Source organism: Mytilus galloprovincialis, chromosome 4, assembly GCF_965363235.1.
Source record: "Mytilus galloprovincialis chromosome 4, xbMytGall1.hap1.1, whole genome shotgun sequence".
In the NCBI taxonomy this organism is placed as follows: domain Eukaryota; kingdom Metazoa; phylum Mollusca; class Bivalvia; order Mytilida; family Mytilidae; genus Mytilus; species Mytilus galloprovincialis.
This window is the reverse complement of record NC_134841.1, coordinates 79,206,234-79,233,591: the sequence shown is the minus strand read 5'-3', so window position 1 is coordinate 79,233,591 and position 27,358 is coordinate 79,206,234. Positions and strand designations below refer to the sequence as shown.

Here is a 27,358-nt window from a genome sequence, read left to right as displayed (position 1 = left end):
ATCAAACAAATTGAACTGCCTTGTATGTCGTTGTGAATAAATTTAACAACACCTACAAATTTCTGATAACAAAATCGTATTTCTTGAAATAGACGCACAAAGTCAGAAACCGTGACAATAGACGACCATGGTGTAAAATCTCTTGGAGAAAAACGGGAGTTAAGACAAATGTATGTGTTACTGCTTTAGTTTATAATCCAATCGTTTCATAAGTATATAGCTTAGATTTTCTTCGAAAATTATCACTATATATAAACAAGAAAGCCATACCGGTACATAATAACAATATCAAAAAATGAATTTATTCTATTATATCATACCTTTTGGGCTAAAAGCTGCTGAAAAGAACTAAATGACGCATCACAAAATTGTTGGTGCTGATTACAAACAAGAAAACAGAATTTACTGAATCACTCAATTTAATCATTGAATCACATTCAAAGTGTATACACAATTGCATCATTGATTCACATATCTGTATAAAACTTTTTTACGATGCAGAAAGGAATTGTATATTCAAATATTGGATGAAGGCGGTTGTGTATTTTTTCATCGATATTTACCCATGTACTCCTTTTACTCTGATGTCTTACACTACAGTTCCAAACTTTTCTGACTTAAGCTCCTATCCTCGGCCCTAAACATGATACAGAGAATTGCAGAAAATATAACTGATTGTTTTTTAGGACATACATCCCAAAGGATTCTGGAATAGGGCAGGAATATTACGATACATCATTAATTTATAGATAGTCTCATCTTGCTCGACGTTCAATTACAGACATTACACGGTTGTCATTCGGTACATCGAGAAAAATGATCGTGAAAGAAGACCATGTGGTGGTCGAGAATTGAGATCGAATCGTGAAAGATCTTATATCGGATCATGACTGTATTTAACTCAAATTCGAGTTCAAACTCTGGAAAAAAAACAGCCGGCGTATTTTCAAAACTCGGAACAAATAAAAAATAGTTTTATGTCTGTCAAAATGATTCAACTTTCTCAATAGTACTGTAAAAATTGTTTTATATTGTTTCCAGAATGCATTCTAGTAAATTGTAAGATTTTAAAAAGTGAACCCATTCACTTTGATTTTGTCTTAAGTAAAAATTGAAGGATTGAAAAAAATCCTCTCGCTCATAAGTTGTATTTAGTAGATATGGGAACATGTGGTAATGAGTGCCAATGAGACAACGCTCCATCCAAATAACAATTTATTAAATAAACCATTATAGGTCAAGGTCCGTCTTTCAACACGGAGCCTTCCATCGGCTTCCACGGAGCCTTCTATAGGTTCTGCCATCGCCAACTCTAGTGTGGGTATTGCATTTGATATTAGCCTGAGATTAAAAAAAAGTACAACAAATAACTATGCTGGGCCATTTTTATAAAGTGTGCATTGATTTCATATCTAGATCTGTAAATTTGCAATTTTCATTCTTCGGATGATGTACACCAATTCTTAAACATGAAAAAGTTTGTATGTCCATGTCAAAGGCACAGGCGTTTGGGGAAATGGATCCCTTTTTTCCTTGATATTTTTTTTGGGTGCTTTTTTTTTTATATATATATATACTGTAAATTCTAACGAGCACTAGCTGTCAAATTCATGTTCATCGATTTGACTCAAATTCTCATATTTGTTTAATAACAATGTAAAATATTTATCAAAATTATTAAAAGTCTAAAGTAAACAGTTTACAGGCCATGGGCATGATAATACGTAGCTTCGTTGAGGGGGGGGGGGCAAGGGGTTTAACTGTTATGCTGTTATGGGGCAATTTAATTCTTTGTTATCTGTAATTCTGAAAATATATTTGCTGTTAGCTGTTATTGTCTTATTCTTTGTTAGCTGTTATTGAGCTTTTAGTTTTTTTGTTATCTGTTATTGTGATAATGTATTTGCTGTTAACTGTTCTTAATTCTTAATATGACAAAAAGGAAAACATATGGCCAGGAATATCTGACAAGAATCTCAATTAAGGACTTAGTCCTTACAAACAGTTAACCTTTTTTAATATGGTACATTGACTCAGCTCTGTGATTCTTTTCAAGCAGAACCAAACACATTGTACAATGAAAGTTCCAACCATGTACTGGGTTCCGAAGCTACACATAGCTCATTACAAACAAAGATTTATTTTGTCTTCAAGCCATTGTTCCCCTACAAAACTATGTCATTCTACTTACTAGTACACTTGGTGCAATCAAAAGCCTGATAAAAAATTGTTCAAATTGAGCCTATGAAAATAGTGGAATAAATTACTTTTGAAGTGTCAAAAATTGGTTCGAGGTATACTTGATAAATTGCATACTTATAATTGGTGCTTTTGATTTTTCTACCCTATATACCAATTTGCCTCATAGTCTTATTAAGAAAAATTCACACACCTCATTAAATGGGCATTTAAAAAAAAGTCAGAATGGGAATATATATTTTCAAACTTTTTTAGGTCATTTTTTAGTAGCAACAAACACAAGAACTATATGTCAATTGGACCTGCTTTGATACCATAACTGCCCTTGAATTTTTACTAGATATTATTTTTTCTCATATTCCTCATTTCCATTCTCAATTTTATTACACTCTATTTAAATTATAAATAAATGTGTGAATGTGTGAGTTTCTATAACTGTTTAAAAATAAATGCTGAAAAAAGTATTCTATAACAAATAAACAGCTACGCCATGAGCGCATGATACGCCGGTCTCCCTTTTTGAAATATTCGATAACTTCCTTATGTCATATCAGATATTTATAAAAATTTAAAGAGAGCTTCAGTCAATATATATAAACAATACGCCAAAGTTTCATGAGAACTGCTGAAAACATTTTTGAGTTATTGTCCGAAAACTGGAAAATACTACCTTTTTTTAATGAATAGAACCCCTCAACTCAATAACATAAAATCTAAAATTAATGAAAATAGAAAGGGTGCTTACAACAATAGCCAGAACGTAAAATCTAAAATTTATAAAAATTGAAAGGGAGTTCATGTCAATAGATAAAATTACATAAAACCCCATTACCCAAAAACTTTAAATCTGAAATTTATAAAAAAAAAAAAAAAAAAAACGGAGCTGACGTCAATAGACATAAACATTTTTCCAAAGTTTTATGCAAATTGGTTAAAGAGTGTTGGAGTTAATGTTTGACATGTTGACGACAGTTTGACAACAGTATTCCATAATACGTCCCGTAAACGAGCGTATAAAAATATCGGCGTTTTGCATTTGCGCCGATTTTTTCTTTCATTTGCGCCAATTTTTGTTTTCATTTGCGCCGATTTTTTTACAGGTAAATTACAGGTTAATTACAGGTGAATAGATATAAGAAAATGTGGTATGAGTGCAAATGAGACAACTCTCCATCCAAGTCATGTTTTTTTTTATATTTATCATTATAGACCTCTTACGTCATCCAGTTGTACACTATATTTACATACTTTAAAATCAAGAAGTAAAAACCTTAGATAAAACACTCTGGTTTATACTAAAATGACTTTTTAAAATCTATTTACAGCATTCAAATCCATAAAAACGGAAGACATTAAAATCATAAATCTGTTCTTGCTGAGTATTTATAGGCAACATATCTAATATGTTCCTTTCATGTGATTTCGTCTCTTCTATATTTGTTGTAATTGTCAATAACGTAATCCATCTTTTCTTTGTCTTGCTAACGTACTTATGTGTGTGGCCGTCGATGGTTAAAAAAATTGACTCCTCGGCTCGTTGCAGTGTGCAATATGTCCATCAATTACAGCAAAGTTCAGAACAATATGAATCAAAATTAACTAAAACCTATGTTTATAAACAGATTTTACCAATATACCTGCACGGTATAGTACATGTACAAGTATTAACTTACCTGTAAATCCAATTAGGAGCAAATATAAAATCGGCGCAAATGAAAAAATGAAATCGGCGCAAATGAAAGAATGAAAATTTTAAAAATCGGCGCAAATGTCATACGCCCAAAAATATACTGAGTAGTAAACGCATTCTAGATACATAATTTTAAGAATATGTTCATAGAAAATGGAATTCATTACAAAGGATTATACCTGTAATAAGAAATACTGGATCTGTCAATGACCCGACTTATTTTAATATTTCATTTACTGTTATCTGTTTATGTCCATTTTAATTCCTTGTTATCTGTTATAAGCCAAATCAATTTGCTGTTTTGCTGTTATTGGGACCCCTCTTGCCCCCCCCCCCCCCCTTTCGTTGTGTGTGTATTTTAGTCTAGACGCAATCTAATTAACTGTCGAGTTGACCTCCTAAATACTGTGACCTCCGATGCCCATATAAGCGATTTAAACATAACTATAGATATAAGTAGAAAGTGGAACTCGTGGAATTGGATTCTTCTAGATCTATTTAATTTCATTTATAGTTGTTAATCATCATTTTTACCTGTATAAGAATGATTTGTTTGAGGAATAGTCAATCTAATGATTTACCTTTGTTTCGCTTTCAATGTTGACATTCTTTTCCTTTTTAAAACTAATCAAACACGCACACAATTCATACGTTATCCATCTCTAGCTTCACAAGAACACGGATTCAATGAGGTCGAATTATTCACTTGCAAGTGAATAATTCATTACAATGGTTCTTAGTTAATTTTGACAAAATTGGATCATACTGGCTGTTTAAAGCGAATTACTATTTTACTGTTATTAATGTTTGAACCTAAAAAAAATTATTTTTTTAATATAATATGTACTTGTAGCTAGTGCCCATTTCAGTTTCACCAAGGCTTTGTTTAATACTTGGTTTTACCAGTCTCTGCTCTCAATAGAGTGTAAAAAATTTCTAACGATATATAATTGCTGTTATTGTTATATCGTATTGATATTGAATAAAAGAAGGAAAATACGGTATTGCGAACATTTCTTTAAAAAAAACACATATAAAATACTCTAAAGGGATAAAATTACAGTTGAAATTTCGCGGGAACAAAAGTTGTCGATCTTATTTCTTGCGCATGCGAAGTAATGATATAAACTTCCGGTTTTATTTTGTCACGATAAAATCTGGAAATAGTTTATTTTTGTAAATTATGAAGTAGATAATCACAGAATAGGTAAGAAATATATGTTACCCTTATCAGTATTATCACATATCTTCCTTTTTAGGAATGACAAGACTAATAAACCTTACACATTGCCGTTAGGTGGTCGGGCAGTTGCGATGTAAGGAAGGGCAGTATTGTCTAACTTTTCATTTTACCTTTTTTTCTGTGCAGGTGTAAAATCTGCAAGCGGCAAACACAAAAATTGAATAGGGTCGGAACTCCCATATCCGAAACATTATTACTTTGAGCAATTATTGAGTGTAAAAAAAAACCAGTGTCTGTCATTTTCATGATTTTGTCCAGTGACACTGACAGATTTAGGTTTTTGAAATAGGCCATTAGGGGCCCCTTCTTAAGGGTAGTAATGTTATGTGAGTTCATGGTCTAGTGGTTAAGACCGATGGCTACAGTGCTGAAGGTCCCGTTCCGAGAAGTTCTCACTTGGGGTGCTAAAAATATCAGTACATCAGAAGGGTAATTTTCACCCTCTCAGTCTCACACACAACTCTGGTACCCAGACCGGAATTTAAACTAGAATGGGTACTTTGGGGGCCTTGGTTGGTCAAAGTTGCCCCCTACTTTGACCAGAAGATCAATCTTCTGATATCTCTCGTTTGTCTGTTTCCACCGAGTGGCCCGGTGGTTCTCTCCGAGTACTTCGGCTTCCTCCACCATAATAACAGACTTCCCCGGTGTCATACACGCTCCCTTGGGCGGTGTTGTGTGGGGATTGTTCTGGTGGTGGGAAAATATTGGAAAGGACACATCTCCATTAATCCTTAGGGAGTGTACATGGATACACTGTACCCTTGCAGTCAATCAAGGGGTGCCTCTAAATTGGCGGAATCTCGAAGTACATAGATACAATTGGGGTACCTTCATGACATATTATGGTAAACATTCTTGCCAAATGACTTTAATGGTAATTTTTAGTGCATGACGATAAAATGTACATCACACTATTTTTTTTCCAAAAAATAATTGTAACAATAATTATTTGATACCTCTGACGAATCACAGTAAAATTTCAACCAATTAGACGCTAACGGTACCAAAAAAATTAGCGTTAAATGCCTGACAGTAAAGGGCATTACCAACCTCCTTTTTGTATAGATAATATGCTACCTTTCAAAACAATTAACCATTTGAATATATTGATATCACATACAAATTAAATGTATATATATACATGTATAAAAAACACATGAGACATCACTATCAGTATTTACATACAATTTATTAAAAAACACATTTTCAAAGAGATGGTTACATAGATTCTGCACATTGTATTTTCAGGGTTATATACTTATTGGGTATCATTTTTTCATTGCATTGCAGTGAACCAGACTGCCATGGCACTATCATTATATTTCCCTTGACAGCAGGCTGTCATTTGTGCGGTATTAGACATACACAAAAATGTTGGTTTATGGTTACATCATTTAAAATGATAAAGGTAGGCAGGTCAGCATTTCCATTCTTGCTGTGTTCTGAGTTTACATAGAATTTTGAAGGAGAGTCCTCTAGACTCATAACTTTTGGTCATATTGCATTCAGTCCAACTGTATAAATGATTTTAATATAAATATTTATCAGGCCCGTAGCCAAGAATTTCCGAAGGGGGGTTATTTGGACTCACGAACTCAACTTTAACAGTCACAATTCGAACAGAACGTTGACTTTAACAGTGGTTATTTGTTTTCAAGGGGGGAGGGGGGTTCTAGACAAACCCCCACCTGGGTACGGGTATGTTTATTAAGACTATTGTGTATGTTACATAAAGTTATAATAAAACATATATCACAGAAGTTTATACATGTAGTTTATGTACAATAGATATTAATCAACATTTTTTTATTTTCATCTGAACAATCTTGCATCTTTTTAACTGGTGTAATACAATTTTACTCACAAAAGCTAATTTCAAAGCCAATGTAAAAAAAATTGCTATGAAATCTACTCAGTCAAATTGAAAAATGTGGTACTAACCAGTTATTGATCATTATTAACATGATTAATGTTTTCCAAAAATATGTGATCGATCATCAGCACATTAACATTTGCATGTGCAAATTTCTGTTAAACCTGAACCAATTCAAATGCTTCTCAAAACTCTTAGAACTTTATATATGGCAGATTTTACAATAAGAAGGAAATATTGTTTTTTTGTATCCATCAAAAAAGCAATTGCTGAAACTGTGAAACAGACTGTGTAATGGAGTAATGCATTATGTTATTGAATAAAATGTGTCTTTCTGAGTAAATAAAAATAAAAATTACTCTGTGTTTGTGTTTTTTGTTAGAATTAGAGGGTTTTCAATTTCAAAATATTGGACATGGAATAGACATCATGACCTACTTTACTGACATCCAGCTTATTTGGAGTGGAATTTTGAAGTATTATTTATAAGTGGAGCCTAATAACATGGACTTATATTTTAATAAAAAGTCCTCTTTTGTGTTTTAATCATAACTTTAAGGCAGATTTTTATTGGTAAAGGCTAAAAAAGGTAATTTAATAATATTGTTGCTAACGTCACGTCTTTTCCGTCCATTGTGGTATGTCACGATCGCAATTTTCTTGATGGTTCTCAGACAGCCCATTGTAGTTATTTTTATCCCGGGTTTTATAAATAATTGAAAATAGCAATCGTATTAAATTTAGATGACGTAAGGGGTTCAAAGGACTTGAGGAATCAATATCATTGGCTGTTTTATTTTTTGCGAACGTTACTGCTCGACGTTTCCGTCCAAATCAGTGTCACGTGAGCAACATATATTTAGATCTATAACTCTCCTGTATAGGAGTTACGATATCGCCCTTTGCAGAAATAGATTCGGAGTCAGTTCCTTCACATGACGGGGGAAGCAAAGAAGGTAAGTTGTATGTAATATCATTACAAGAGGACCTTAAATGTATTCCGTCCACCAAAAAGACGTTCGCAACAAAACGTAATGTCATGATAGTAGATGTTGCTAATGTTACTATTACGAATTGGTTTCTTGTGTATTCATTTGATATAAAGTACACCTGCAAATGACATTATGTATATTTAGAAATTCTAAACCAGACTGTACACTTTTATTACTCCAGGCATATATTAAACATCACTGTGTGCATACATTTTAACTTTTAAAGATGTTGTTGCTCATGTGACATGTCCAAATGTCGCTAACGTTACTCATTTTTGTCTCTGTCACGTTAGCAACATGAAAGTAGGAGACAGAACACAATACTGTAAAATCTGCCATATTCATTATTTTATTATTGAGCTGAATAGTCTTGGACCAGATCATCTTGATGCTGGATCAACTTTATGGTTGAATCCAATTCAAGCAATATCGACCAAATACCAATACCGGTAAATAACATGGAAAGAATTATATATGGGATATCCACTCCTGACAGAAAATCAGTACATGTGCAGTCAAAACAGTATAAACTTTTATTGCTGTTATTCATCTCTAAGTCACCAGTGTTCTCCCCAGGATTTTTCTAAGGCGCAAAATTCAAGGGTGCGTAACTCTTTTTTATAGTGAACTTTTGTGATCTGAATCAATCAGTCATAAATCATGACATGCAATATGAGTTATAATTATAATGCTTTGTGTTGTGTGTTTAATAGTGCAAAGTGAATTACAAGAATATATATGAAATAAATTGATTTAAACACAAAAGTTATTTATATATATATATTCAGTCCATTCAAGATGTCAAAATAAAAATATTCATCTCTGTATTCTCTACTCCTTCTAGGGATATTGTTTCAAGATAATGTTATTTTGTTGGACAGTCTGTTCCTCAACTTTGTCTTTATCCTCTTTAGGGATTGAACACCCCTCTCACAATAACTTTTGCTTATACCCCCTTTAACATTTCTAAGCAATGAAAACTCAGTCAGCCACTTGTCACTGAAACCAGAAACATGGTGCTTGCTTTTATCACTGCTAAAACTTTAGCTCGGTTGGGATTAGGGGAAGCAATAATATCTGTGTATACTGACAGCTGAGTGTAGATGGATCGGAAGTGTATTTCCCTTTTCATTTGAAGCAGAGACATATACACACATGTGTATAGCTGCGGGATTTACGAAAATATTATGAAGGCGATGCGGGACCGCAGCGTCATATCGGCCTGGGGAGAACACTGAGTCACAGTAAGGCCATCAACACAGATCTAAATGATAAATCTTACTGCAAGTTTAAGATGACCAGTTATAAAACTAATGTTATTTGCTTCATTAAAAAATCAAGCAGTTAACCCTTTCCTCCATAATGACGCTTTTTGACGCCACCCCCTTTACTCCATAATAACGCCTTTTGACGCCTGTGTAGTACTTAAGATGAAACGCTTTGACTACAAAATGTCTGCATCAAACTTTAAAAAAATTGTATCTTATATGAAAGAATATCTGACTTGAATTTCATTGATGAAATATTTGTTTTTGTAATGCATTAATACTTTAAACCTGATATTTTTTTTTATTGAAAAAATCCTATGCGAATCAAGTATTTAAAAAAAAAATCTCCATAGAGTAAAGGGTTAAATATTATAATTAGCAGTATTGTTATTGGTGTACATTGTAATGTTGCATTGCCTATAAACACATTTCTAGATTTTAATTTGAAATTTAAAAAAAAATTATAATTCATCATGCACATGATTAAGCTGTCAAGTACTACGTACATGTAAGTTAAATTTGAATGTGGAATGATCAACTTGAAAACTTCCCTTTTTAGCTCACCTGGTATGGAGGGCTAGTAAATGAGATTACTGTAAGTTCATAAAATATTGTGATGCTTTTTATTATACGACCGCAAAATTTGAAAAAAATTTCGTCGTATATTGCTATCACGTTGGCGTCGTCGTCGTCGTCCGAATACTTTTAGTTTTCGCACTCTAACTTTAGTAAAAGTGAATGGAAATCTATGAAATTTTAACACAAGGTTTATGACCACAAAAGGAAGGTTGGTATTGATTTTGGGAGTTTTGGTCCCAACATTTTAGGAATTAGGGGCCAAAAAGGGCCCAAATAAGCATTTTCTTGGTTTTCGCACTATAACTTTAGTTTAAGTTAATAGAAATCTATGAAATTTTGACACAAGGTTTATGACCACAAAAGAACGGTTGGGATTGATTTTGGGAGTTTTGGTTTCAACAGTTTAGGAATTAGGGGCCAAAAAAGGGCCCAAATAAGCATTATTCTTGGTTTTCGCACAATAACTTTAGTTTAAGTAAGTAGAAATCAATGAAATTTAAACACAATGTTAATGACTACAAAAGGAAGGTTGGTATTGATTTTGGGAGTTTAGGTCCCAACAGTTTAGGAGTTAGGGGCCAAAAAGGGACCCAAATAAGCATTTTTCTTGGTTTTCGCACCATAACGTTAGTATAAGTAAATAGAAATCTATGATATTTAAACACAAGGTTTATGACCATAAAAGGAAGGTTGGTATTGATTTTGGGAGTTTTGGTCCCAACAGAATAAGGGGCCCAAAGGGTCCAAAATTAAACTTTGTTTGATTTCATCAAAATTGAATAATCGGGGTTCTTTGATATGCCGAATCTAACTGTGTATGTAGATTCTTAACTTTTGGTCCCTTTTTCAAATTGGTCTACATTAAGGTCCAAAGGGTCCAAAATTAAACTTAGTTTGATTTTGACAAAAAATGAATCAGTTAGGTTCTTTGATATGCTGAATCTAAAAATGTACTTAGATTCTTGATTATTGGCCCAGTTTTCAAGTTGGTCCAAATCGGGGTCCAAAATTAAACTTTGTTTTATTTCATCAAAAATTGAATAAATGGGGTTCTTTGATATACCAAATCTAACTGTGTATGTAGATTCTTCATTTTTGGTCCTGTTTTCAAATTGGTCTACACTAAAGTCCAAAGGGTCCAAAATTAAACTTAGTCTGATTTTAACAAAAATTGAAATCTTGGGGTTCTTTGATATGCTGAATCCAAAAATGTACTTAGATTTTTTATTATGGGCCCAGTTTTCAAGTTGGTCCAAATCAGGATCTAAAATTATTATATTAAGTATTGTGCAATAGCAAGTCTTTTCAATTGCACAATATTGTGAAATAGCAAATTTTTTTTTAATTAGAGTTATCTTTCTTTGTCCAGAATAGTAAGCAAGAAATATCTAATTGCAAAATATTGTGCAATAGCAAGATTTTTTTTTAATTGGAGTTATCTTTCTTTGTCCAGAATCAACTTAAATCTTTGTTATATACAATATACAATGTATATTCACTTTTTACTACCAACTGATAAATTAAAATAATCTTTACCATTCAGTGATAACAAGCAGTTTTTTTTACATCTTAATATTTTATGATGTATTTAAATGAGTAGTTATTGTTGCAAACTCCATTAGAAATTTCAATTGAGATTAGTTTTGGAATAAGGGAAAGGGGGATGTGATTAAAAAAATTGGGTTCAATTTTTCTCATTTGAAATTTCATAAATAAAAAAGAAAATTTCTTCAAACATTTTTTTGAGAGGATTAATATTCAACAGCATAGTGAATTGCTCAAAGAGAAAACAAAAATTTTAAGTTCATTAGAACACATTCATTCTGTGTCAGAAACCTATGCTGTGTCAACTATTTAATCACAATCCAAATTTAGAGCTGAATCCAGCTTGAATGTTGTGTCCATACTTGCCCCAACCGTTCAGGGGTCAACCTCTGCGGTTGTATAAAGCTACGCCCTGCGTAGCATCTGGTTAATGTGAATAATGGGACTGTTATGAGTAACGCAATGAAAGGAACTGGCATTCGAATATCTGATGCATATATTATGCAGCTCTTCCTGATAATTGCAATAATAATCTTACATTTATGTCCTTTTTTCAAAAATTGCTGTAAATGAGCACAATTATCTCTGAATTTACAGTACCTAGTTTCTGGTAACAAACTACGCCAAAATTTTCTCCTCAGAAACCATTATTGAATGTACATGTACTTTATTGACCTTTTTAACCATATATACATGTATATAAAATACATGAAAAGATGTAAAAGTATATATGATATATGAACCTCATTATATACTTTATATATGTCAATTGGGAAGTATAGATTTAAAGTGAGCCAAGTACATTTCTTTACAAGGTGCAGTCTTGTGGTATTGTTTTATTTTTGATCAGGAAGTTTATGATGGCCATTAAAACAATTATATATTATTGATGACAAATCGTTGCTCCAGTTGTGATGAGTCAGGACTTATTGTTGTGTTTTGGTACTATGTAAGTACTACATGTACATGTATGTAGTAAATTAATGTCCTGTATCTACATGATCTAGGATTAATGAAGGTACTTTTAAATGTATTTGTTTAATGTTAATAATATTACAATTGAATATACATGTTCTTTTTATACGACCGCAAAAATTTTAATTTTTCGTCGTATATTGCTATCACGTTGGCGTCGTCGTCTGCGTCGTCCGAATACTTTTAGTTTTTCGCACTCTAACTTTATTTTTCTACCAAATTCAACCAAATTCATTTCTAAGACATGTAGATCTGATCAAATATATTTTTTTAAATGTTGCATTAATCTGAATGAATTGTGACGTTGATATGAACCGGTAGCTGGAACAAGACTCGCTTTTAAATGTATCATTTGATCTCAAGTACAGGCAATGTGAATCAGTTAAAGGTGAATGTGTTGAGGGATTAAAGTGAGTAGATATAAGTAGATGTGGTATGAGTGCTAATGAGACAACTCTGCATTAATTCAAGTCACAATTTATAAAAGTAAACCACTACAGGTCAAACACTGCTTTCAAAAATCTATATTTTCTATGGACATGATGAAATAAACATAGAAATACAAATATTATTAAAATGAATTACCAACAATCAAGCATTCATCTTTTCAGTTTATATCAACAAAATTTAGGGTAGACTTAGTATTTCAGTTCCTTTAAAATGTCTGCATGTATTGTACATACATGATAAGTACATGCCTGAACCTGTCTAGACCCTCTTCTCTAAAACCATAAGTGGATTGGTCAGATATAGGTCACTGATACATGTATTGCTTCCACATTTTGATTTAACAATGGGAAATGAGATTAAGTTTTAACATAGTGGGCAAAATTTAGTGTATTGTAAGAGATGGTATCATCAACAGTGATAATCAAATACACAAGTGCATGCTAGTAAGATGGACGAAATGAGAAGAATGTGTGGGCATCACCCTGTACAAGGCATCAGATTAATTTTCCTTTATAATATTGAGAAATTAAAAGAACAATATACTCCTGACATTTTAGTGCAAAAATATAAGTTATGCTGTCATAAACATGTTGAAATTGACAGATTGTCTTAAAATGACCCTGTTTTGGCAAAATGATATTTGAGTCACAGCTATGCATGTATTTTAATTTTTACCCCTATTTACATCATTGCATAAGACATGTGTCAAAATTATCTTTTTAGATAACTCATATCTAAATATAAATGACAAGATCTCAAAATGAGACTCCTTTGTCAAGATTTCCATGAAATGTGATCATATAAGAAGTTTGAACCCCTTAAACAAATAGGTAAGACACATTAAAAAAAATATTGATACAGATATTTGAAAGCCATTGTGAACATCTGATGGACTTGGTTTTCACACTCAACATGCTCAAGGGTTTTAAAAACTAATATATTTCAAGAAAGATAATTTGTAATATTTAAACATATATATATATATATAAAATAAAGTATCCATGTCCTTGACTTTCATAATAAAGTTGAAATATTACAACCAGGAACTAAGAGATAAACTTAATATCCCTGTTATCAGACATATGGTTATATTGTGTACAATATGTTTTATTTACAATGTCATCGCTCTACCATAACTGCATGAGTAACCATCTGTAACTGTTTGTAAATGTGCATAACTTTGAATGTGTAAGTGATATATTTATAATCTTCATAAATCATTTTATTCATCTATTTCCATTTATAAATATATATGATCAATGATGATAGTGATAAATTTTAATTTTGTTAATATAATATAATACATAAATTCACACTGTAAATAATAATGATATAAGCATGATAAGTAAGTAATTACATTTTTTTATTTTTTGTTAAGCATAAAGAAATATTTACCGGGTTCGTGGTTATTGACATATTGTGTTTTTATATTGTAATAGATGAATTGACATTATAAAAACCACTAATGATAATTTCAGTTAACCCTTATCACAACCTCTGTTGGTAAATTGTCACAGTATATGTAATATACATGTACATGTATATAATGTTAAAGGCCTACATGTACATGTTAAAATGGGTGCTTTACTTGTATAATACAATTAATGTATATACATGTATAATGCATGTGTTAAATCATTGTTTTCCAATCATTCTAAATGCAAAGTCTGCATTCACTTCAATTAGTTTTAAAATGTAAACATAAAATTTATAAAATTTCAATTTTTACCATTATACAAGTAATTCTTATAAAACCTATCTTCAAGTTATTGGGAATTTTGATATGATCTGATGCAATTACAATGACATTGCCCAAACTAATTTCCTTGTTAATGAAATAAGTGAAAGTGATAATCTCCAAGAATACTGTACTAGAAATATGTATGTCTTTCACTTCACAACATTTTGATATAAGGATTGAATAAGGTTGACTTCTGTGAGTTCATTATGAATTCAAGTGGAATTTTTAAATTACATAGAATTCATGGGTTTTGGTGAACCACAAATTTGAAATGTTCAACAAAATGCAAATTTCCTTTTAATAGGCTTGTATGCCAATTGTTGTAAAACCACAAAATCAAAAAGCCATGAAAACACAAATTTCCAAAAAATCAAAATCAAGAGGAAGATACAGACTGTCAATGGACTACCATGTTTTTTGGTCCTTAAATGCGGAATGGGCTGTGTATTTTTCTTACTGGTTCACTGGTGTTAAAGCATAGAAAAATGAGAAATCTTACTACAATGTATGATCAAACACCAAATGAATGAGTAAAAAAGTCTCATGTCTAATTATATTAACAAGGATTATAATTATATCTAATGAAGACATAACAGCAAGATATCCGAAACCAAGACCACAGAAAACAATTAATTTTTTTCCTTATAGATACATCTTGTGTATGATATTTTTCCAAATGTCTACATACACTATTTTTTTTCCAGAATGGACAAGCATAAAAAGGGGAAGAAGCAACCTTCTGAATGGTCAAAAACTGGTAGTTTTATGCACAAACCAGATAGAGGCTGGATTCATCCAGATGCACAAATAAAGCCTGATGCTGGTGTATGCTATGGTGTAAGAGTAAGTAGCAGTTATCTCCCTTTACTGTAATAAGTGTATTAAACAGAGAAAATTTTCAACAGATTTCAAATACTGGTACATGTAACTTTACGGCAAATTATGAATACATTACAGCAAAGTAAGAATATTTTAGCAGTTTATTTTTCTTTTCGTTTTGATCTTTTTCTATTTGAAAAGAGTTCTCCATTGTACAAACGGTTTGTTTTAGACTTTTATAATTATCAAAACAGGCGATTTTTTGAGTTTCGAATAAAACATGCATGACAAAAGTTTTAAATATTTAACCAAACATGTAAAACAAGTTTAAAAAATGTCCCCAAAGCCAAAATGACACATTTAACATTCATGTATTTAATTATGATTTACATTGATTGTATCTGTTTTATTTATCAGTATATAGGATGCCTGGAGGTGAAAGAGTCAATGAGGCAACTAGATTTTGATACAAGGACAGCACTAGCTAGGTAAATGAGGTGTTATAATCTCCCTTTTATTATTTCAAGCTACAAATAACATTAGGGCATTTTGGCATTTTGCATGCAAATATGACTAAAGAAACATTCATATTAAAGGGGCACAAGCTGTCAAATTCATGATCACCGATTTGACTCAAATTCTCATATTTGATTTATAACAATGTAAAACATTTATCCAAACTATCAAAAGTCTAAAATAAACAGTTTACAAAGCATGGGGTAGATAATATATAAGTTCGTTTCGTGTGTATTTTAGTCCAGACGCCATCTAATTAACTATCGATTTGACCTCAGATGACCATATAACCGATGTCAACATAAATAAGGATATGAATGATTAAACCAACACGTGCAATTGGATATTATAGGTCTGTTTGATTTTATTTTATAGATTAAAAATAGATGTTTCTCATTGTTTTTAACCGTATAAGAATGATTTATGTGCATTAACTTAGTAATCAAATGATTTACCGTAGTTTCACTTTCATTGTTGACATTCTTTTTCTTTAAATAACCAGTACATGTACAATGCATGCATTGTCAATCTCTAGCTAGGGGTTAACTTGAAGTTCACATGAATACGGATTTAAAGAGGTCAACTCATTCACTTGCAAGTAAATAACTAATTATCAATGTTTCTTAGCGTAATTTGACAAAATTGAACCTTTTTGGCTGCAAAAAGCTAGTGAATTGTTATTTCACTATTTCACTTTCATTATTGATTGAAGTTTGAACTGAAAAAAAAATCAAAATTTAGATTTTTTTATATATCTCCTAGCTAGTGCCCCTTTGAAGGGGCACTAGCTGTCAAATTCATGGTGCATAGGGTCAATAATATGTAGTTTCTTTTCGTGTGTATTTTAGTCTAGACTCCATCTAATTAAATATTGAGTTGACCTCAGATGACCATATAAGCGATGTAAACATAAAAATACTAATGATTAGATACAAATTGATTAAGCCAACACATGCATTTGAATTTTTATAGGTCTGTTTAATTTTATTTTATAGATTAAAAATATATGTTGCTTGTCGTTTTTACATTTAGAAGAAAGATGTTAAGTGGATCGAATCAGTCATCAAATGATTTACCTTTGTTTCACTTTCAATGTTGACATTCCTTTCCTTTAAATAAACAGTACATGTACAAAGAATGCGTTGTCCATCTCTAGTTAAGAGGTTAAATTGAAGTTCACATGAATACGGATTTAATGAGGTCGACTTATAAACTTGCAAGTGAATAATTCATTATCAATTTTATTTAGCGTAATTTGACAAAATTGAACCATTTTGGCTGTTAAAAGCGAATTATTATTTCACTATTTCTCTTGTATTATTGAATGAACAAAAAAAAATCATACTTTAAATTTTTATACATCTCATAGCTATTGCCCCTTTAACACTTCAGTACAGAATTGTTTTTTTGGCGCGTTCGTATAGCCGAAGATGTACTAGCACTAGCAGTTTTGTGGCCGGGATTAATTGTCGAAAGTTACTATATGAAAACTATATATACATGTATATAAGAAATAGCAGAATATCCAAGTTTATTTTATAACCAATTATTTTTGTTTAGATGTAGTCAAAAGAGGGTTTTCACCAACAAAATGTCTATAAAATATATTTGTCTAGTTCTGAATTGCCGGAACTGTCGAAAAATTGTCAATATTAAATTTAGCAGATGTCTTTCCTGGCTTTCCTGGCTCTATTGTGTATTAGTTTTTATTTTCACTATTTTATTTACATATACACTTGAATCACTTAGATAAAGTTTATTTTCTTAACAATGACATCATGTTGTTATATATATTGCAGGGAAGCTATATGCAGGGTATGTGAAGCAGCAGGGTTAAAGACAGCAAAGAAACGTAAAGTAAGTAAAGAGAGAACCAATTGTATCATGTAGAAAACATTATAAATGGATCTGACATGTCATTTATGTCCAACAGTCATCATATTTTCATGCCATAATTTCTTGTAATGTACAAATACATGTACCTTAAATATGCTATTTTTGCTAATGACCCATTTAAAACGTTGAAAATATGGAAGTAATATTTCTATGCCAAGCAGTGGGATTAAATTGTTAACATTGTTTTCATTTTCAGGTAGATAAAAAGTTAGTAAAAATGTTGGGTGATGCACCAAAGATGCAGTATGCAGGGTCAAATGTTAACTTGACAATCACAACAGACTGTCTCACACTTATTATAATGGAATCTGGAGAGGTAAGGGCATACCTGTCATATTCATTTTACAAGCTGTATAGGTAAAAGGTCAACCGGTCATTATTTAAAGTGAAATCATAAGATATATAAGAATAAGAACATGTTTCAGTAAAGGCAAATGTCCACCAAAACACCAATGGATAAGGATGTAAACAGCAACATCCTAGAATTGCAAAATTTAACAAAGGTAGAATTATTCAAACTAATGGATCTTTTTTCAATAATTTTGTCTAATCTTGACTTCATTTTATTTTGATATGAACAACTTATAGTGGTGTTAATTGCATAAAACATTTTATAAGCTGAGGATATCAGTTTTTGTTTTCTTCAACAAAGTCTGGTGAAACAATGCATTAGGTCAGTTTTATGGAACCACCACTATTGATAGGTCAGTGATATTTGGTTTGCAGTTATCAGCACATCTTTTGGAGACTATTGGACTTTCCATTTCAGTCATGTTTCATTTACTTTGAATGTTTTGCATATGTTTTATGTTTTAATATTGTTATCTTAATTTCAACATTTGCATTTTGCTATCAAAATTACAATAGGGAGAGACATATGTCTGTGTCAACAGTTCATGACATGAAACCATTGAGTACCGTACTATTTCTATGATGAAATAGTGAACAGGACTCAGACCAAATACAAGACTCATTGATATTATTACATATTCAAGTGATAGGTCTTAAACCATGTTCAAGAACCACCATTTGGTTGAAACATAAAACATATATAATGTCCAACATGGATAACCAAAACAAAATGGCAGAACAAAAGACCACTTCAACAACTAACACTGTAAGATTGTTGTCTTGACCATATATTGTAAAAAAGTAAAATATACAATAAAAAAACCTGTATATTGTAGCTACCAGTAACACAACTACCTATTTGAACAAGGAAGTGAAGAAATACTGTAAAATTAGTTGTTTTGTTTTATTCCACAGAAGTATTTAAAACATGTACTGTATGTTTTATTTTCAGATGATAGCCAATCACCAGATGCCTGGAATTTCATTTGCTTCAGGTGGAGATTCGGTAAGTTTGAATATAAAGTTTATTTTGAATTTGGCATCATTAAAATTACCGTCAGTAGGCAGATAAGTCAGATCTTAAGCAAACATATAAATTCCAGAAGTATTTCCCAAAATTCAGGAGTAATGCCAGTAAGCCCTGTAACAGCTCTGTAAAAGTGGATTTGATAAAAATGATTGTTTTAGTACTGTAAATCTAATGTGAAGTCCTGCTTTTTGTAAATTTTAGTAGCATTATAATAAAAATGTATATCTGCATCATTTATTATAAGCATATTAGCAACAACAAAAAATGTTTCATCAAAATATCACTACAATATCGCTGTAAATTTTTTTTAGAAATTTTGGGCCAAAATTGAGTTAGTGAACCAAGTTTTTACTATTGAACAAACACAAAATATATTTCCTGTTGCCAAAAGGTGCATTTAGTTTGGTTGCTGTCACTCATATTTTATTCATATTTGCTATAGAAATTGTTTGCATCATTTTATTCAGATTTTCTTTTTTTATAGGAAACGCTAGACTTTGTAGCATATGTTGCTAAGGACACAGCTAATGGTCGAGCGTGTCATGTGTTAGAATGTGGAGGTGGATTAGCGGAAGATGTTATAACCACAGTAGGACAAGCTTTTGAACTTCGTTTCAAAGAATATCTAAAAAATCAACCAAAACCAGTTACAGTTCAGGACCCGTAAGTCAGCATTTTTTGCATAAATTAAATTAAAACCATAACCATGATTGAAAAATAAGATAGGATACAAGTGATGACCCTAATCAATAGTGCCTTGTTTCAATACCAATTGGTTTGCCATTTATTGTTAACACAATGTTGGTTGTGTGTCTATAAAATTTGAAGAATACAATTAAGGTGAATGCTTTGAAAAGACTTCATTTGAACTTTGATGGATAGTTGTCTCAATGCCAATCATACCACATATCATTATTTGTATATTAATTTAATAGTAACTTGATTAAATGAGTTCTTCTAACTCATTTGACGGAAAGTTTCTAAAGTGATACATAACTAGATATAACCATAATGACCAAATATGGATGCCACAATAACATATAAGACCATAAATACAAATTTTAAAAAAATCAACCCATTGCTCAGTGCAGCCCGGTTTGCATTGATGAAAAATGTAGCCCTTTCAAATCATGATTAAATGTTAAATCTGAATTAAATTTTAATTTATGTAGTAGTGGCATTGAGGACTGGGATTGCCCAGGTTATGATAGCAGTGTGTTTCCTGTAAGTTATTTAAAGTAAATTTCACACCATTCCCATATTTCCATCTTTCCAAAACCCTTAGCCTTCCTATAGGTCACAATTTCTATAAGAATACTATAGCTCTTAAATGGCAATAATTTCTGCACTATAATTCAGATTGTGATTTTATTCTATAAGAAATTGATAAATAGAAAGAGATTTGGTTGGTGTAAATGGTGACAATGATGCCTTTATTTGTGATTTCTAGTAGACTTAACTACAGAGTTTGAACCCACAAAGATGAATACCCGTATCTAAAAATTGGGTTAAGCTGAAATGTAAAGTTGAGTTATCTCCTCAAAAGTTATTTCCCTTGTGTAATAAATGTTAAGCTGCAGAAAAAAAAGAAACAAAATGCTCAATTCCCCTTTCTTTTTTGTATGTTCTCTATATGTAGTGATATTCCATTAAATTTAACCTTTTTGACTTTAATAAATGCTTAAGTGGTCTTGTGAGAAGTTGTGGGTTCGAATCCTGGCAAGATTAAACCAAAGACTCAAAAATTAATGTTTGCTTTTTCATACATGTGATTCTTCCGGCGGGAGTCAAAATCTCCCGCTTTTCAGACCCTCTTCCGTCCCTCCCGTTAAAATTTGAAATCTTCCGCTTTTGAAAATGTCAACCTCGTAAAATTTTTAATACACATTTTTGTTTACAAAATCGATAGGGACAGAGAAAAAGTCCGAGAAACTCGAAATTGATATGGGAAAAGTCCGAGAAAAACGGAAATTTCCTGTTGTAACATGAGGTCATAAAATAGGTAAAATCAGCCTAAGGTGTTTAGGATTAAACTGTTTATACAGCAATAAATTAAAGATAATAGACAATTACCTTGTGACAACTAGCTAGTTTTAGACACAAGCCTGGCATATTAAAAGTGAAATACTGACAAAGGATTAAATTGACTAATTGTACAAGTTGTATAAACAACGATGTAATTCACTATGTAATGCTGTTGAAAACATGGAACATTTACTGAACCTCAAAGACAAATGAAATCAACTTAAATATGATATTTATGGTTAGTTCTCTATCCAAGCCAATGGAATACCTATATAAGTATAGTTGTTATGGAAATTTTAGAATTTGACAAAATGCAAACTTTTTTTTATCACCAAATCCCAGCAGCAAATAAAAGAAGACCAAGTATCTAGCCCAATTCAACTCTGTCTTGAGATTTGATTTCAAATGGTGCAGATCCAGTACCAAGGGTCAAGCCCATGCTTACTACACTTCATGCAAAGCTGACTATGATTGCCCTAATGACTTGACCAAACTTATGGAGACAACTACAAACCAGCAAGCCTACATATCTATCAATTTAACACCTTCTGTTACAAGCCAGTAGTGGTACCAAAGTTGACAATTTAGCTTTATCAGAGATACTTTTTGCCAACTATGTAGATGGCTGATCACAAATTATCTTGAAATATACATATTGAATAAATTTTTGAAAACCCCTTAGGCCAACTAAAATTAATTAGTAGATTTTCATCCAAATTTTTGAAAAAAATGGGGCGGGTGGAAGGATTTTATTTTTTAAATTTTATTTCATATGATACCCTCGTCACGAGTTCTTCATGCCTTGGAGTATATGCTAGTGGAAAACAAGCTTGTATAATGTATATACATGCTGTATAAGGAATTCTACACTATTTTTAAACTCTTAAATAAAAATCCCTGATTGGCAACCACTGTTATACATGTAATTGCCGCTTTAGAAACCTATTTATAGTATACATCAAAAAGAAGAGAAATGCTCTCTTCAGTTGGACTATACCTACACCAAATTTATTTTGCTTTCTAAGCAATGGTTTGTAGTCCCCATAAAATCAATAAAATGTATTGGTACAATTGTATGCAACACAAGTACAAACTGTATTGTGAGTACAGAATAAAATGTAAACTCAGTGTTGAAAGTAATTATGATGTAAAACATGAACTTAACCAAAAAGTAGTTGTTGTTTAATGACTAAATTGAAGGTATTGGGACAGTTACAGAGGGTGTTTGCTGTTGGTCAACAAAATAACAACAGCCAAGGGCTTGTTATAATTAAAATGCGTGTTTGTCGACTTTTTTTTTTCAATATACGGTCATAAATCAAATAAGTTCGTGCTTGTGTCAATTTGTTTAATCCAGTCATGTTTTTTTACCAATTTGTTCTACGATTCTTGCGCTTTGGATATCATTCACAGTCCACATTTCCTGACACAAAGTCATTGTATAAATAAAGAAAAAAACACGGTTTTCGATTCACTTGTGACTACCGCAGTTTGCGTTTCAGCGTAACACGAATATTTCATGCTCTTCTCGTTATCAATCACTATTCTCGGAAGATGATGTTGTCATCATAGAGCAGCAGAATATGTCGACTTAATCATTTTCGTTTGATTACTCGAAGAAATACAAAAACGAAATTTGAAACAGGAAGTTTTGAATGAAACGAAACTATCGATGGTTCCCGGTAACGGACATGAACAAAATCCGGAAATCGTATTTTTGTTAAATAAAAAAAATCGGGGCGGGACGATTTCAGAGGGGCGGGCGGGGATGAAAATCTAGCAATTAATTTTAATTGGCCTTATCTTCTATTTTTATCAAGTATCAGGTGTTGAAAGGTATGGAAATATTGTTCCTTTAACCCCCCAAAAAAAGGGAAGATATGCAGTTTAAACATAGAAAAAAAAAACATTGCGTACATCGATAAAAGGTCGATAATAAATCTCCAGTTTTGAGACCTAAACTCCAGCTGAAAATTTCCAAATCTCCAGTTTTGGCTTGACAACTCTGTCACATGTATGCTTTTTCTCTGCTAAGCACATGGCATTAAAGAGAAAGAGCAAAATCTGGTCTGGTCATATTGAGAATAAGGATGACGTATCTTCCTGCAGACTGTTAGCTTGTAAACTAGCACTTTAAAATCCAGATATGACATTGTGTTTGTCTATTTCAAAGCAGGGCTTATATTTCATATTACATAATCATGTTATCGTCCTGAATATGGAACTAATTTGCCACTGGCTGTTAAACAGCTGTCCATCCATCAATCTTGACCTAAATGCCTATACACATTTCCTTCCTCCATAGCACAGAGAAAGGTATTGCCGACAGTGATGCCTGGGGAAATGATGAAAGTGACTATTATAATGACCGACCTGATGCAAGACCTCCTTTAGCTGAAGCTGCAACAGGAAATACTAATTATTCAGCACCTAAGTCTAACCTGCCTGTAAGTCACTTTTGTCCTATATATTGACACACATTCTGCACTACTTTCAGGTATTGGCAAGACACATAGTAGTAAATTTTTAAATTATATTTAGCACCAGTAGATTGTTTAAATTTAAAAAAGAAGAAAAAATGTTATCCTTTGTGTTAATTGTCAAAAGAAATTAAAAATGCACATATTCACAAATATTGATAAAATATTGATAAAGCTAAATATAATTTATTAACACATTTGTGTATACAATTTTTGTATCACCTCAAATGAAATCACATTGGTGAGATTTAAGCTTACTGTGTCGCTCAACAATGTATTAGATAGTAAATTTAGAAGATTATCATAAATACTAAAAATATAAGTTTATTCATCTTCAGTAAACAAATGAGACATTTTACTGTGTACACCCTTGTTTTAATGCCCCTGATAAATGGTATTGTATTGATCTGAATGACGTCTAATATGTCCTCATTTAGATAAGTATTTTATGATTTATTAAGGAAATCTTGTTTGTTGACAGTTCAATGAATTAAGATAAGAGTTGTACAGGTTTTTCAGGAATTTTTTTGTGTTGATTTAACAAACCGGTATTCAATGAATTAATACCTGTATAAAGAAAAAGGGTTGAACTTATATATTTAGATAATAAAAAAAATTGTGAGAAAAATCTTCATTATGCAGCTTACTTTAATTTTATCACTTCAAAATTTACATAATTTTATTGAATTATCTCTCCTGCCAAATAACAGATTCTATAACTGTGTCAGTTTACACTTTGTATAGCACAACTTGTAGAACAAACAATTTGAGGTATATTTCCATGGCCTTACTTGATTAAAGCACAAGAAATTTTAAGTTATTGGAAATGGGAATATTTGTCATGACCTGTAGGCTTACCTTCCTGAAAAACATATGGACTATTTACTTTTATATATTACAGGTCAGTGATGGCTTGTATGCCTCTGTAAAAGAACCTCCTCAGCTTTATGATGTACCTAAAGACCAACCTCTGATTGACTTTGGTGCCACCGGTGGACAGACATATGACAATAAAGATGGTCAGGTGTATGATAATAAAGGTAAACATATTCTTTCATGCTTCTATTCTGTAGCAAGGGCATATTTTATTACATTCATAGATGGACATTACATACTGGACAGCTAATACATTGATATAAGAAATGTTAGAAAATACTTTTTTGGGGAAAGACGGCTTCAAGCCGTCAATCCCCTATGAGGTTGACCAGAGTGACATTCCCTCACATCATTCATTTTGTTTTTATAGTGTGGAAAACCCCCCAACAAATCTTACTTAGATTGATGAGAAGGAGACCCAGAAATGAATAGTTTGACTTTAAACACTTTTTTTACACATTTCCCTTCTGTTTCTGACGAAATTATCGTATCTTGAGCTCTCCTTTACACTATTTACGTTTCTTTTACAATCCGGAAAAATCAGTATGACGAGATATTCTAAATATATCCAACCTACATTGTATTTTATCGTGACGTCATTCTTGGAATGCCACACTATGCAGAAGCAGGGATATCCTTCACTGGTTATTTAAATCATTCGCAGAGATCGTGCACTAATTACAAATTGGTATTTGCTAAATCTAAACATAATATTGATTGCTGTAGATGATTCAAACATCAACATGCAATACTTTAATTTGTAGGTCAGCAACTTTCAAAGTAAACAAAGATCGTGGGGTTACATGAGATAGGAGAGAGAAACGATTTTATTGATTTTTTTCTGTGAAAATTCTGTTTTGAGAATCTTCCTCCAATTCAGGAGCACCTCAACTGATGAGTAATTATCCACTAAAATAAAAGTTAATGTATTTAAACACTTAAAATGTGACATATCATTGGATTAGTAGTCTTCCATTTAAACTAAATTTTTGTGTACCAACATAATCATTGTAATGGTAAAAAAAAAAAAATTAAAAATGTTGCATTTTGTAGTTTCAACCTATTTATTCATGAAATTTACAAATATTTCAAATTTAGGATTTGGAAAAAAGCTTCACACAGTTTACATCAATCATATTGTTTTTTGTTAGTACCTGTTTCCCTGTGATGAGAGTTGTAACTGGGAACTTTATCAATGGAAATTTAAAACTGAATAGATTTTTCAGTCCACACTTTCTTAAGAAAAAAATAAAAAATCCAAGAGTACTGTCACAAAAAATGGAAAATGGCCCTAGCCTGTAGTTCAGTGGTAAACAATCAAGATTTCAAAAAATATTGTAGTTGTTGTGAAATGACAGAATTCAGTTGAATTTTAGATAATTAACTATCAACTTTAATCAAATGTTTAGATTTAGAAGATGCAGATCTTTTCCATTGGTCCAAATTGAATCCTAAACTAAGGAAATGAAATTACATAAACAACAATTGATTTCAATATTGTCAAACTTTCTGCATGTTCTAGCTGTTCTCTTTTATCATTCTTTATATGAAGACTATCAAAAGATACCCCCCCTTTTTCCAAAAAAAAAAAAATTAAATAGAAACTAGGGCCGTCTTTCCCCTCAGAGCTTTTCAGCTCTTTGATTAATAAAGATTTTGATATACTTTAATTATTTTACGTTATAACCTTCATGGTCGTGAAGCACATGACTTCAGTGTGATCAGTTTCATGGAAAAATGGCACCTGTCAAGTTATTATAGTTCGCTTGGATGTAAACTTTAAATGTAAATATTTACATATCATCGTGTTCACACATAGGACCCCCCTCATCATATGCATCCTTTTCTTTTGAATATTTGGATGCATATAAAGTTAAATTTCACTGTTTGTTTCATAGAGAACATTCACAAAATATTTCAGACCTGTTGAAGATTGTTTGGTATTCAAAGTCACTTGTTTTGTGACTGTGATTTTTTAGAATAGGAGATTGAGAAGCTGAGTTGTTATTCAATCATACTAAGGTTGGTCTAATAATTTTTCTTTTGTCCAAATCTAACATGTTAACTAATTATGTATTTGTGTTTTATTTTAGAAACCGTATTCAATGGTGATGCTGAGTTTGAGGGTAATGTTTATGACAATAAAGAAAATGTTATGGAAGAACCAACAACAAATGGAGATCCTTTTGACATGGGTAAGATTACATGTACATATGGATAATTGTCTCTGAAGAGTTTGGGAAAGCATTAAATGGAGGGGCATAAAGGGGGGTATCTGCACAGAAGAACGCAAAATGAAATTGCCATTTCATGATGAACGAACAATTCAAAATTTCATGCCTGGTGATCTTTTTACCAATTTCACAAAACATAGGGAATAAGGAAACTTTTTCACGGTTGCATGTGAAAAAAATATGACAAAACAAAAATAACCCAATAAATCCAATACATCAGATGACAGGAAGTTGCTTATGTTAACAGAAATCTTTTGTTGGTATTGATCTCTTTACTTTTGGTTCATTATTTTTCATGGAAACTAAATTTCATAGATTTTGTCAGTACTGGTTAGCTATGAATTTATGCAGACTTTCAAAATCCATTAACTAAAATATCAACAAAAATGAAATTTGTCCTCAATCTTTAAAAATTTGAACACATGAAAAATAAAAGTTTCTAACAAAAGGTAAAAAAATCAAAACAGGAACTTCAACAAAAACATAGGTATTCAATCAGCTGTAATGGTTCTCGCTTTTTATGGTCTTGAAACTTTGAAAATAATTATATACATAGTGCCTTTGCATAATACG

The 27,358-nt window shown here is 31.7% G+C and overlaps 1 protein-coding gene across 5 annotated transcripts in view; it reads left to right on the top strand.

The window, feature by feature from the left end:
- Nucleotides 1–4,997: 4,997 nt before the first annotated feature.
- Nucleotides 4,998–27,358, top strand: part of LOC143073058 (SHC-transforming protein 1-like) — a 28,223-nt gene continuing 5,862 nt past the window's right edge. The window contains exons 1-10 of one of the 5 annotated variants that reach the window (XM_076248301.1): nucleotides 4,998–5,096; nucleotides 15,263–15,401; nucleotides 15,795–15,865; nucleotides 17,693–17,750; nucleotides 17,986–18,105; nucleotides 19,093–19,146; nucleotides 19,655–19,833; nucleotides 23,501–23,642; nucleotides 24,577–24,715; nucleotides 26,645–26,746. In XM_076248301.1, coding sequence (XP_076104416.1) covers nucleotides 15,264–15,401; nucleotides 15,795–15,865; nucleotides 17,693–17,750; nucleotides 17,986–18,105; nucleotides 19,093–19,146; nucleotides 19,655–19,833; nucleotides 23,501–23,642; nucleotides 24,577–24,715; nucleotides 26,645–26,746 — 1,003 coding nt within the window. In that variant the 5' untranslated portion in view covers nucleotides 4,998–5,096; nucleotide 15,263. Of the gene's footprint in view, nucleotides 5,097–8,443; nucleotides 8,524–9,837; nucleotides 9,864–12,230; nucleotides 12,342–13,892; nucleotides 14,006–15,262; nucleotides 15,402–15,794; nucleotides 15,866–17,692; nucleotides 17,751–17,985; nucleotides 18,106–19,092; nucleotides 19,147–19,654; nucleotides 19,834–23,500; nucleotides 23,643–24,576; nucleotides 24,716–26,644; nucleotides 26,747–27,358 lie in introns of those variants that run through there. The other 4 variants (XM_076248297.1, XM_076248300.1, XM_076248298.1 and 1 more) reach the window with 4 other exon arrangements.